The sequence below is a fragment of the Mus caroli genome, chromosome 3 (assembly GCF_900094665.2).
Source record: "Mus caroli chromosome 3, CAROLI_EIJ_v1.1, whole genome shotgun sequence".
Classification (NCBI taxonomy): domain Eukaryota; kingdom Metazoa; phylum Chordata; class Mammalia; order Rodentia; family Muridae; genus Mus; species Mus caroli.
This window is the reverse complement of record NC_034572.1, coordinates 68,478,096-68,491,470: the sequence shown is the minus strand read 5'-3', so window position 1 is coordinate 68,491,470 and position 13,375 is coordinate 68,478,096. Positions and strand designations below refer to the sequence as shown.

Genomic DNA, 13,375 nt, shown 5'->3' with positions numbered 1-13,375 from the left:
TTTTTGAATGTACTAATAAGCACAATTGAATTAAAAAGTAATGGCAGTAGAAATGAAGTTTGTATACATTTCAGGATTCACTTGTCTTAAGTTTTGGGGTATTCAAATTATTTGGAAAGGAGAAGTCAATCTTGTGTGAACAGTGCAGATGGCTACAGTTGAGCTTTTTTTTAACATACTGTACTTTTCATATTTAAATTAGTAATCATACCTTCCCATATTGTACCAACATTAAGCGAGTATGACCTACTGTACCAAATTTTATGAGAATATAAATCTTGCTGTCAGTTATGACAGATTTCATCTGCTGTAAATTATTCAAAACTGAGAGTTATATTACCTCAATTCTTTATCTGGCTCACTGGTACAGTATTCCTTTGTGCTGTAATGTTCTTTTGTAATTTGCTAATTCTCAGGTGATTACTAATATAATTCAATGTCCCTAGTACAAACCTTGGTGCTATAAGTAAGAATGTTTTACTATCTATGGATAATGTATGCAATGTAAGTTATTTCAGGATATTTTTCAAGAACGTTTTTCAACGACTGGGTAAGTCACTGTGGTTTACCAGATCTCCTAGTAGTCCAGGCTTAGGGATAATGTTGGTCAAAACAGTTTATAAGAGTGCTCTATACCACTAAGTTAGAAGATCTTGACCACATATTCCCAAATACTTAAAATGTGGCTCATCAACAGAGTACCTGGGGAGGATTCTTTCTACTCCAACCCCATCCAAACTTATACAGGCGCTTAATTGTATTATAACAGATATACAAGAGTACAGAGGTTGTATGTAACAGTGGGGTGCCATGTGCTGTCCAGTGCATGTTTCCCTTAGGTCAACTTTAAAAATCCTAGGTGGTTTTTGAAAAAATGGTATGTAATTTTTATGTATTAAAAAGTAATGGCTTACTACTTACTATGCAGGACCAGGCCATAATATGCTCCTATCTGTGACTTAGTTCTCAGTGATCATACTTAATCTGTACTCCTCGCTCCATTCCGCAGCATCTCCTAACAACCATTTACTTTCACCTTTTATCAAATCAACTTTTTTAGACTCTATTTACAAGTGAAATTATGTGTTTTTTTTTTCTGTATGTGTTATTTCACCTAATAATAGAGTCTAATTCCACTCACATTATCATAAATTACAGGATCCCACTGTTTCTCACTGTTAACTAGTATCCAGTGTATCTGTACTGTGTTTATCCATTGAGCCAGCAATTGATAAATATCAGACTTGTTTACTATTTTGACTATTTTGTGAACAGCTCTTTAGTGAACATGGGAGTATAGAACATCTGTTTGATAGACTTATTTCATCTGTGTTAGCTATGTACCCAAGCAGTGAAATTACTAGTACTGTTCTCTACAATAACATACTAATAATGCACACCCCCACCCTCAGTGTTTGTGGCTCTGCTTTTCTCTATCTACAGCCTTGCCAGCATTTGTTACTTTGTGTTGATATCACTGTCACTCATCCTAGGGTAAAATGATGGCTTATTTATTATGCTTTCGATTTATGTTTCTTTGTTACTTAGCGGTGTTGTCTTTTCACCTACTTTTAGTATTATTAGTTGGACCCTGATGTTTTAAAAAATGTCTATTCAAGTTTCTTGTCCATTTCTTAGTCTGTTTTATTATTTTGCTACAGTGATATATGTTTCTTTTTCTGGTGTTGGGATAATATTGTCTCCTAGAATTTCTTGGGAGGTTGGAATAAAGGCAAATTTGGTATATTGTTAAGATGTATTATTCAGAAATTGAAGAGTAAAGATTTTCTTATGCTTAAGCCTTCTTCTGTGGCCCACATAAGGTAAAGGCCCTTTTCACAGTACCTGTCCTAAGGTCTGACATTACAAAGTTGTCTTTGCCTTCAGAGAGAGTCACTGGGTGGAGCAGTCCTAGAGTACTATCATGTAGTTGTGGCCATCATTCCACCAATCTCTGCCATGCTCCAAGCCCATGGGCAATGAAGACCAGCACATTGGAGGATTAGGACCAAGGCCAATTCTTGGCAAAGGCTCCTGGTTTTCAGTATACATACAATCATGGAAAAATACTAGCTACCAGTGATGCTCCTAGATTAGAAGTTTATGTTCCCAGGTTATCTAGAGCTGTTCAGGAAGCTCTGCTAACAGCACAGTCTGGGAAATTTCCCAGTATCATGCATCCTATCAATGCATGGTCTGTCACTATGCTGTACTGCTTTAGATTGAGAACTTCTGCCAGGTTTTGTTGTACATTAGTCTCAGGTATACCTCACCCCTTGTGGTAGCCAGCAGTGTTGGAAGCCAGACTAGTTAGATGCTGAGACAGTGCTAGAATCCCATTATGAGCACAGGCCTAATTTTATGTGCTACTTGGGTGGAGAAGGGAGCCACAAGGTTAATAATGCAAAATTGAGTTGTACCTCAGAGATCTGTATAAGTCTTAGGAGGAAGGGACATACTCCTCAGGTAACATAAATATGAGTTGTAGATGTACAGACTTCTGCCTAAGGTCAGAGCTGGTGCTAGGCCGTTTGAGCACTTTCTCTCATACAAAGCCTCAGTGTCTCTTATCTCTTAGGTGCTTTGCCTCGTTGTGGATTTAGACCTGAATAATGAGACAAAGCTGTGCGAACTTTCCTGTTCTGTTCTTCCTCCCAGCTTATTCTATAGGGCAGAGCTTATTGAGGCTATCAGCCTCCTGGCCTGATGCTCTTCTAGAAGCTAAGTTCCTGGCCCTACAATCAAGTTAAGTTACTGGGACTTTGTCTAGCCCTGGGTTCCACTGTGACTTTGCTAAGGCTGCTGCATCCCTGGGGCATGAACAATTTCCTTTTCCTCTAACTGTAAGGTACCTTGCTCTGTACTGGGCTTCTTGAAGCTGAAAGACAAGGATGATGGAAATTCTTTCCTTCCAACCTCTTTAAGTGTAACTAAAACCAGACTCTCTAGTCACTCACCTGATTACCCTAGCTTTGTGCAGATATTTTGTTATTTGTGATAGCTCTTTAATTTGCTGTATCTGAGGAAAGCCTCACTAGAGACTAATTCAGCAGCCTGTCATCATGCTCACCTTTCAGATTCCCAGTTCTTACAAGCAGATATAGATAGACTCTAGCAAAGCCCTTTTTCTTCTTCTTGTCTTGCTTTTCTTTGCAGTTAAGCAGTCTGTTTCTGGGCTGCTCGCTTGACCTGCCCTGTCCAAAAATTTCTGTTGGATTCACATCTTTCGCATTAGCCATGACAACAAGTTAATAATTACTTTTTGATAGAATACTAAAATATGCTAAAATGATATGCAATTGCATATCTATGTGATCACTGTTACCTTCTTTATATTTATTTTAGTTAGCTCCAATATGAATTTATTGAAACTTTCATATGTAGAGATTTAACATTTTATATTGGTTACAACTATAGTTTTTCTCAAAAACATAGCAAGTTCTGGTGACACTACTTTACTGAATATGATTGACTATGCCCTTCACAGCAGTGTAAAATATTGAAATTGCTTGAAAATAGAGAGGCCCGTACATGATTTAGGCTGCTACTCTTAAATATGGAGCAGCGATGCTAGCAAGTGGCCAGGTGACATTTCTGTGTGAAAATAATTGTACTTCAGTAAGGAACGTTTTTTGTTCTAGCCTAGTGTCAATGGTTTACATATAAAAGGTGGTATGTATTCATCATAATACTTAGGGAAAAAGGGCATTACTATGGCAGGTGAGCTGAAGTACCTCATGATCCCAGAGAATTAAGTATGCAAATGAGCACTTTGAGGGTCTGGCAAGGCATGGGGCTCAGTTGGAAGAGCGCAGTGTGCCTTGCATGCATGAAGAGCAGGATTCAATCCCCAACAGCGCACTAACCTTGGGATGATTTCACTCTGGATGTGGATCCAAGAGGATCATAAAGTTCAGTGTTTTTGGTTACGTGTAGAGTTCAAAGCTAGCCTGGTTACTTGAGAACATATCTCAAAAACAAAACAAAAAGATATATGGATATAGATATATGAATAGCCAACCATGTGGTGCATACCTTTAATCCCAGCACTGAGGCAGAGGCAGGATAGGTAATCTATGACAGTTTCTGAGGTACAGGCCACTCTGGCATATATCAGTGGGGGAAGTGGAGTGGTATATCATGATTCATAATTATAAATATATATTTCTTAATGTAGATGATTTTAAAGATTTTTGTTGTTGCTGTTCCTTTCCAAACAGGGATATAGCTAGTGCAATAAAAGAACTACTTGATACAGTGAATAATGTCTTCAAAAAATATCAGTACCAGAACCGCAGGGTAAGTTGCTTGTTGCCATTGTAGTTATGGGCAGTTGTTTTATGACCTGTGCACTAAAGGGTTTGGCTTGTGGAAATTGTCTCATTACATTTGTCCTCAGATGTAAATGTTGTGTGGTTATGTGAGTAAACACTCCTCAGACCTACAGACTATAAATCATGTATTCATTGTCGCCATTGCCCTTTGACTTGGCCTTGTGTGCTCTTCTTCTGTCTTAGCCTGTTTTTCTTTTTATAAACATAGGCACTTGAACACCAAAAGAAAGAATTTGTAAAATACTCCAAAAGTTTCAGTGACACGCTGAAGACTTATTTTAAAGATGGCAAGTAAGTATTGTCATTTATACTTTTCTGCTCTAATTAAATGAATGTTTTTGTGGGATATTGGAACCAGTTTATTTGGGCCAGTGAGAGGTCTCCATGGGTAAAGGCTTTCACAGCCTGGCCTCAGCCTAAATTTAATTCCACACACCCACTTGGTGAAAGGAGCCAGGAGATGGAGAAAATTGAATGTAAAAATTAAAATGGAAAAGCTATGTCAGCTAAGATCTATCTTCCATTGTTAAGAGTCAAGCCATCTGATTTAACAAAGGCAGAGGATTGGAGAGTGGCTACTGTTCTGACCACAACTTAAAAATTACAGTAAGGATTTTTGATACTTTCTGAAAAGGACCTGATACTGAAATTTAAATTGTACAGTCTTCACCTGAATGTGGTTTGTTTGTTTTGTTTGTTCTTGGGGGGGATTTTGGTGTTTTCCTTTTTTAATATTAAAAGATAAAAAGTAAATCTTAACTTACTGGCTTGTACCAACCCTAATTTTTTTTTTTCTTAAACTTTAGTAGCATCTGATGGTATGGGTCTACTATTGGGGTCCAATAATTGAACATTATTTTTAAGATTGTTCAGTTGCTGTCAAAGGTGCCAGCCCCTTGAAAAAATAATACACAGAGGATAGAGGTTAATAACAATAATTCTCAATCCTCTCTCCATATTAAAACCATCCTGTGTCAGTTTTTAAAAAGCTCATTGCCACAATTCCACTTTGAGAGATTTCTACCTTGACTTGAATAGGAACATGGTCTAGATGTTTTGTAAATGTGTCCAGGTGGCTTTAGAGTGATCCCAGGCTAGAGATCCACTATGCTAAAGGGAAGATAAAATAGCTAAATAAGAGAACACTAAAAAGATTGGAAAGAAGACAAAAGCAAATTACTATTTAAGAAAATGATATGGAAATTGTAAGTGGAACATTAGGGGGTTTTTTGTTTTGTTTTGTTTTTTAATTAGGTATTTTCTTACTTTACATTTCAAATGCTATCCCAAAAGTCCCTCATACCCGCCCCCACTTTTTGGCCCTGGTGTTCCCCTGTACTGAGGCATATAAAGTTTGCAAGAGCTAGAGAAAGTATCCAAGAAGCTGAAGGGGTCTATTATCCTATTGGTGGAATAACAATATGAACTAACCAGTACCCCCAGAGCTCGTGTCTCTAGCTGCATATGTAGCAGAAGATGGCCTAGTTGGCCATCATTGGGAACATTAGTTTTAAGTTTATGCAGAACTTCCTATAGAGCCCTGTGTAGATCTAGGGATTGTGTTTTGTATATGTACTCAGTATTTAAACAGATAGTCTGGGTTATGACATCTGCAATATGGTTTCATACAGGTTGTTGACTGTACTTTAGTTAAGATGCTAGAAATTATATTGAAAAAGACATATACTTATGTATATGTATAAAGCTAGAAAATATTCCAAACAGGTACAGCAAACCTTGAAGTTTTAAGATCCTATATAGAACCACACATTTATGATATTAGTATAAAATATTTTAAAAGTACATGGATATAAAACTTTTACAATCAGTTTTAATGTTCAGGCAGATATAAATATTTTCATTTATATTACAAATTAAAGATAGTTGCATTAATAGTTTTATATCCCATATGCAAATTCAAATCGTTTAGGGAAAATGTTTTGTGACACAGTTTAATAAACTAAGCCCAAATAACCAAAGGTATGATTTACATAAGGGTATAATAATTTCTAACTTTAATTAATCATGTACAATGAATGTTGAAAGGCAGGAGTTTATAGTTCACTAATCTAAAATTTGTATATATTGATTATTCAAGCTTGCTATTGTTTTTCCAATCTCTACAGCTCTAAATTCAATTTTGTTTTGTTTAAATGTTGTGAATTTTGTACTTGCTTACTCCAAATGGAAAATTGTTAGTGGAGCAAAATCTTTGAAGACATCTTGTACTAGGGAGACAAATTCTCATTGACTCAACTGGGTCATCCCTAAGTCCTCCTAGGTTGAAAACATCTAAGATGAAAATCCAACCTTCATCCCTGGTACAATGAGGTACTGATAAGGCTGTACAATGAGGGAACCGTGAACCTCTGAAGAACATCCTGGCTCTTAAAGTAGCTTTGTCCCCTTCTCTCATACATTACATCTTCTCACAGTTTTCTCTCCTTCCACTCCTCCTGTCCCTCCCCCAACCTCTCCCCTCCCCCAGATCAACTACTCCTCTGCTTCCCTTCCAAAGGGGAAAGAGAGAGAGTCAGAGAAAGAGCACAAGAGTGCAGGACTTCTCTGGCCTCTCAGGGGATATCTACCAAACTAACAAGATAGAGAAGACTGAGATGGACCCTCATATCATGGCTGGACATGACAACTCAGTAGGAGGAAAAGGATCCCATGTGCAGGCAAAAGAATCACATTGTTGGGAGCCCCACAAGAACAAGCTATACCACCATAAAGTATATGCCTGTGACCTAGCTCAAACCCTTACAGGCTCCATGTTTGTAATTAAAGCATCGGTTAAAATCACACTTTTGTATTTGTTGGACCCCAGATACTAAATCACATGTTTTTAGGCAAGGATTAGATTAGGGTAGGTTAGAAGTAGTTAACATTTCTTTATCATGCTCATTGATGCCAGATGTCACTGTGCCATTATAGATCTCAAGGCTTAGTGTCTTGCATGCTTCAGCAGATCAGGTTAACTGGGAACCTCAACTTAGTCATCATTTGAGCATATCAGGTTTTATTTTGTTAACAAAATTTTTAAAAATTGTATTTATTTTGTACTTGAAATCACAGCTGAAAACCAGTCTGAATCCTCTGTTTGATCAGTAATCTGTTTAGCCTGTAAATGGTTGTTGGGGTAGCAACCCTACAACCCCTTATTGCCAGTCAGAACCACCAGGGGGCAGTGATTCCTAGACACTATAGTTTATAACCCACATTAAATTCTCAACTGGAATGAAAGTTTGGAATACTCAGAACTTACTTGCCTCCCCCCTCCCCCCCTTTCATTTTATTGCTATCATTAATATAACATTAACTATAAATATTTTAGTTTAAATAGTGAATTTGGGAAATGAAATTAATGATTGTTCTTTTTCTTTTTAAACAGGGCAATAAATGTGTTCATAAGTGCCAACCGGCTAATTCATCAAACCAACTTGATACTTCAGACCTTCAAAACTGTGGCCTGAAAGTTGTATATGTTAAGAGATGTACTTCTCAGTGGCAGTATTAAACTGCATTTATCTGTAAATTTTAAAGTTTGACTGTATAAATTATCAGTCCCTCCTGAAGGGATCTAATCCAGGATGTTGAATGGGATTATTGCCATCTTACACCATATTTTTGTAAAATGTAGCTTAATCATAATCTCACACTGAAGATTTTGCATCACTTTTGCTATTATCATTCTTTTAAGAATTATAAGCCAAAAGAATTTACGCCTTAATGTGTCATTATATAACATTCCTTACAAGAACTGTAAATATTGGTGTTTGTTTCTGACATTTTAACTTGAAAGCGATATGCTGCAAGATAATGTATTTAACAATATTTGGTGGCAAATATTCAATAAATAGTTTACATCTGTTAAACATTTCTTTACTTGAAAAAAGATGCATATATATATGTGTGTGTGTATATATGATCAGAAAACCAAGACAACTTGGTATAATGTTAAAGATCTTCTAATGGGAGCTTACTAGCAGTTTATCAAATAATAAAGCAACGAGAATTCCTATTTTTTGTCCTTAATCACTTTGAGCAAAAATGTAGTCAGTGAAAATACTTTTGTTAGTTGTTACATATAAAGAACTGGATATTTTTTCACTATTTCCAATCTTTAGAGACCTGAGAAGAGAGATGGAGCCACGGTGTCTTTGTACTGTAGTAACACTTCAAGTTAATGACACTTTCTGAGTTGTAGATTATGGCTCTACGAAATTACTTCTGGTATACTAGGCCCTAATAAGCTTTGCACATTGTCCCCAGAGTAATCACAATTAAAAAAAACTTCTAATAGTTGTATTGAGATTTTTATCAGTGTTAATATAATATATACTCTTTAAATATGTATAGTTTGTTTCACACTAGAGAAGTTATAAGAAAACTATGTATCGGTATTCATGTTGAGTGATTTGAGTTTTTAATTATAAAATAAAGGGAAAATCAGGTTTTGTTCATGTTTTATAAAGAAATGAAATATTAAAATCTGTTGGTAGATCTTTGCTATAAGACAATTTAGTTATTTATGTTATTTAGTTGTTTTTAGAAAGTGAATTTTTTTAGATTGCTGTCATTGACAGCATAAAAACGCCCTGGTAAATATAAGTCAGTGTATGAAAGGAAGCGAAGCAGAAAAGACAAAACTTACAACCTATGAGTGTGTCCCTAATTTGATTTGTCTTTATTGAAAAGACCATTGCAGAACCATTAATAGAAGCATAGGTGGTAACCTTTGGCAGTTTCATCAAAACTCAGCATTTATTGTTGGAAAATGTAAGGAAGACAAGTGTATGACTGGTAGAGGACTTCTAACTAAGTCTCAACTGCCTTTCTTGTATTTTCATTTCCTCTTAGAAGGTGCCAGCCTCAAGTCTTCTCTTAATTCTGTCATCGGCTGCATTGGCTTCCATTGTAGTGAAACAAACATGTGTTCATAAAGAGGGCGGATTCTGAGTGTCAGTTATTTCTACAAGTCCTAAAAGATCTAAGGTGAATCAGTGGAGAGGGATACGGTTTGCTTCCAGTGGCTTCTGAGGAGGAGAATGGAAGGAAACACATGATTCTGGTGCTTTCTATGTTGAGTACTATTGAAAATGCATTTATTACATTTGATCTGTTCAGAGTCAACCTATAACTTAATCATCTTCATTATACTTGAAGAAACAGAAATGAGATTAGAGCTTAGCTGTCAGCTGAGGGCTGAGCTTTTGGTTCACCTCTTCTGTGTTTTTGCTCCACTTATTTTTGCTCCATTGCCAGAAACAGAATGTAAGAGGCTGCTTCACCAAACCCCTTTTTGGTTTACTGGGATACAAATTACAGCAATGTGGTTTCTTTTCAGAAATCCAACGCCCCTTCCATTATACTTACACAACATAACATAGTAAATGATAGGTGGGAGTGGGAGTAGGATGAGGAGCTAATAGCTGTCCTTTTTAATAATTTTGATTTTCCATATGGGAATATCTTCAGACTCTCAGGAAACTTACAAGAATAATAGTTGCTCAAAGAGAAAACTGCGTACCTTTTGCCATCTTCGTTGCTTACCCTGCCTCGCATCACTGTACTCTGGATGCTTTGCCTGCCTTATAGCCTTAGTGCTATAAGTTGTTCCTCACTTCACGTTTTCTACCTAGATCCAAGTTATGTACTGTTGTTCCGAACATTGCACTGGTGGTTGTCATGAGGAGATGGAGAGCTCGGATCCATCTCCTCACTGGTGATTCTAGTTTTCATCACTTGCTCGTAGTGCAGTTGTTTTTCTCCAATGTAGAATATAACTTGTTTTTACTAGTACATGACCTCTGGGAGGCTTTTAAGTACATGCCAACATCTTCCTCTGGGGATGAAGATATGTTGATGCTGTGTGCTCCAATCTAACTGTGACTTTCCAATTCTTAAATTTGTTCCCACATGGACCAGTCAGCATTGGACATTCTGCTTGCAAACAGAAATCCTGTTTTCCTGTCCTGTCATTCATTTACCCAGCTATGTGTTTCCACCTAAATTTGGATGTTATAGGTTCATAAGGGTTTTGATTTGTTTGTTGTTTATTTTATCTTTTCCTAGTGGTTTATATCCCATACTCTGGTATGCAAATTTTATTTGAAATTTGACAGATAGCTCCTAGGTGGTTCCTGTGCCCTGTGAGTCCTCTTTTCCGTTTGTGTGTCTTGCCACTCCCTCCCCCTTAATTAACCCTTCATAAAAGCATCCCAAGATCTGTGACCATCTATTTCTTTATACAGCCAGAATGAAGTTATTAAAAGTTTACACTGTGATCTGGAGTGTTTTCATTGCATCTAGGCCATTCATCAGACCAATGTGCCTACATACATACAAATGTATATGTGCCCTTACATGGTTCTCAGAAATGAATTCACAACTCCAAGTTCCACAGAGCTCTTTCTTGTCATCCTCTTTCCATATTTCTTTGCCCTTTACTCTGTAGTTCCAGTCACTTACTTGTTCATCATGGGAGTATATCCCAGAGTCTTAGAATTACTTTATTCACCTAACTAAACAAGAGGATTTGTTCTTGATGGCCCAGTGTCCTGTTAAAGATTAAGAATGTTATATTATGCATTCATAAATTAGTTTTTGTCTTTTACTAATTATGAAAATGCAGTTGTTTACTTTTTCAGTTGGTTTGAAGGCTTAAGGTGTAGTTGAAAGCCACTGCTTATGCTTGTTGACTTAATTATTTTAAAGTAAACTGAAGCTTACCATGTGGGTACAGCTCAGCATTACTCAGAAACATTTTAAAAAAGGTGCCTCAGCACTTAGGATTTTGCTGTTTTTTCCTCCTGTGTATTTTTTCTTTTATAAAAGAAACATCGAAATTCCCCTCCTCCCCGTTCTACTCTTTCCTCAGCATACATGTAGAGAGTAAAACCACTGCAGTTGTCCCAAGACAAGAGACACAAAATGTTGAGAGTTGAAACTAAAAATGGGCAAACAGAAGGAATTAGCCTTATTTTTTTTATTGTTGACAACACGACTGCAGATTAAGTTATAAAGAGATGTATTTAAGCTTAAAGATTTGGTCGGATTTGAGAAGCTTGGATGTTTGAGATGTTTCAGACCCACATCTGGCAGCCCCAGAGTAATGAAGGACCTGCTTTCTCCTTGTATGTATTCGGCTCCACCCTGCTGCCTACCCGTGTCCAGGGGCTTCCCTGCCAAATTGTATGGCTGGATTAAGTTTCCATCCATTTAACAGCTTACAGTGATGAAGTCCCAACAGGAATTTTGAAAAGGAAAAACGTTTTAAAACCATAATAGTCATTTTGCCTGCATGTACTTAAGTCTCTTAGGGTTTTGTTTTTGTCTTAACTGTGAAGATCAAACTAGCCTTCTCATTCAGCCCCCAATTCTGGAATAAGTGCTGTGAGCCAGCATACAGAGGGCTTTATGTATTTTCTCTAAAATAGGTATAATGGCAAAGCTTAGCTGGTCCAGGAACTAGTATATCAACCCTTAGAAAGATTAGATTAAAATTGTATCACAAAACACATTTTAGTTTTTCCATTCAGTGATTTTAAAATATGGAGTGGTGCAACCTAAGCTCAGAGGTAGAACAGGCATGACTGTGACATCTCTCACTCAACTATTCTGATTTCTCACTCCCATCTCCAGGCAAAAATGAGCTATGTTCTGTCCCTAGAGGTTTTCCGTTTTAGGGCATTTTCTGTAACTATGCATGTCTCAGTTACTGTTCTGTTACTATGAAGAGGCACCATAATCTAGGTAACTTAGAAAAGAAAGCATTTAGTGGGGAGCTTGCTTACAGTTTTCAGAGGGTGAGTCCATGGCTATCATGGCCAGAAGCAAGTTGATTGCCAGGCTGCTTGAGCATTAGCTGAGAGCTCACATCTGATCCACAAGCAAGAAGCAGAGAAAAGAGTTTAGAGGCATATCAGGGGAATGCATACGCACACAGCTTGACGTGGACTTTTAAAATTTCAAATCCACTCCCAGTGATTTACCTCCTCCAACAAGGCCACATCTAAACCATGAAACGTCACCAACACATATTGAAATACATGAGGCTGTGGGAGCCATTTTCCTTCAAACCACCACAGTGTGGACTGTTGCCTTCTGCATCTGCCTCTCGGCCTTCTAACTTAACCATGTCAGCATATGTGCTGTACTTTATTGCGGAGTAGCAATCCATCATGTTTCATATTTTCCTTTACTCATCTACAAATTTGTTAGCATTTCAGTTAAATCTAATTATTTTCTGGCTACTATAAACTTAAGTAGAAATCTTGCTGTAAGACCTGAATTTTTGTTAGAGGGTATTTAGCAGTATAATTGCTATTCAGTAATTTGATGTAGAGCTTCCAAGTAGCTGTGCTGTTTTACATCCTTGGAAGTAATATACGAAGGTGCTACATTTTCTCACATCTTTATCATGTTAACAACTTCTAAAGTTTTTGAGTGCATGTGTATATGTGGCAGGCAGAGGGGTGGGGGGGGGGTTGTGCACACAAGCAGCCAAGAATATGTATGCTGGTGGTGTGTGTTCATGTATATGAGTGCATACTCATACCACACATGCCATGACATACATGCTGTAAGATGTATGTAGAGGTCTTAAGACAACCTTAAATGTTCATCTCTGCCTTCCACCATGTTTGATATGGGTTCTTGTGTTCTGTTGTGTACAAAGCTGACTGGCCAGGATCCTACCCTGAATTTTTCTGTTTCTGTCTCCCTTCTTAGATACCCTGAGATAACAGATGCCCAGCACTGTGGTTTTATGTGTGTTCTGAGAATCTAAACACAGAACCTTACTCTTGCCCTGTACCGTTCCTCAACCCACAACTTCTTTCTATTACAGGTATTCTAGTAAGTGATGTGTTTTTATTTATTAACTATTTTTGGAGTGGAAGGATATTTTATAGTACAGGCTACCCTTGAATTCCTGATCTTCCTGTTCCAGTCTCCCCATGCTGGAATGAGTATCAGGTGTACACTGCTAACTAGAAGTGGCTTTAATCTCTCTCTCTCCCCCTCCCCCTCCCCCTCTC

At 37.3% G+C, this 13,375-nt stretch overlaps 1 protein-coding gene across 1 annotated transcript in view; it reads left to right on the top strand.

The window, feature by feature from the left end:
- Positions 1 to 8,385, top strand: part of Pdcd10 (programmed cell death 10) — a 43,394-nt gene extending 35,009 nt beyond the window's left edge. The window contains exons 6-8 of the mRNA XM_021157692.2: positions 4,221 to 4,299; positions 4,543 to 4,625; positions 7,726 to 8,385. Coding sequence (XP_021013351.1) covers positions 4,221 to 4,299; positions 4,543 to 4,625; positions 7,726 to 7,807 — 244 coding nt within the window. The 3' untranslated portion in view covers positions 7,808 to 8,385. The remainder of the gene's footprint in view (positions 1 to 4,220; positions 4,300 to 4,542; positions 4,626 to 7,725) is intronic.
- Positions 8,386 to 13,375: the final 4,990 nt, after the last annotated feature.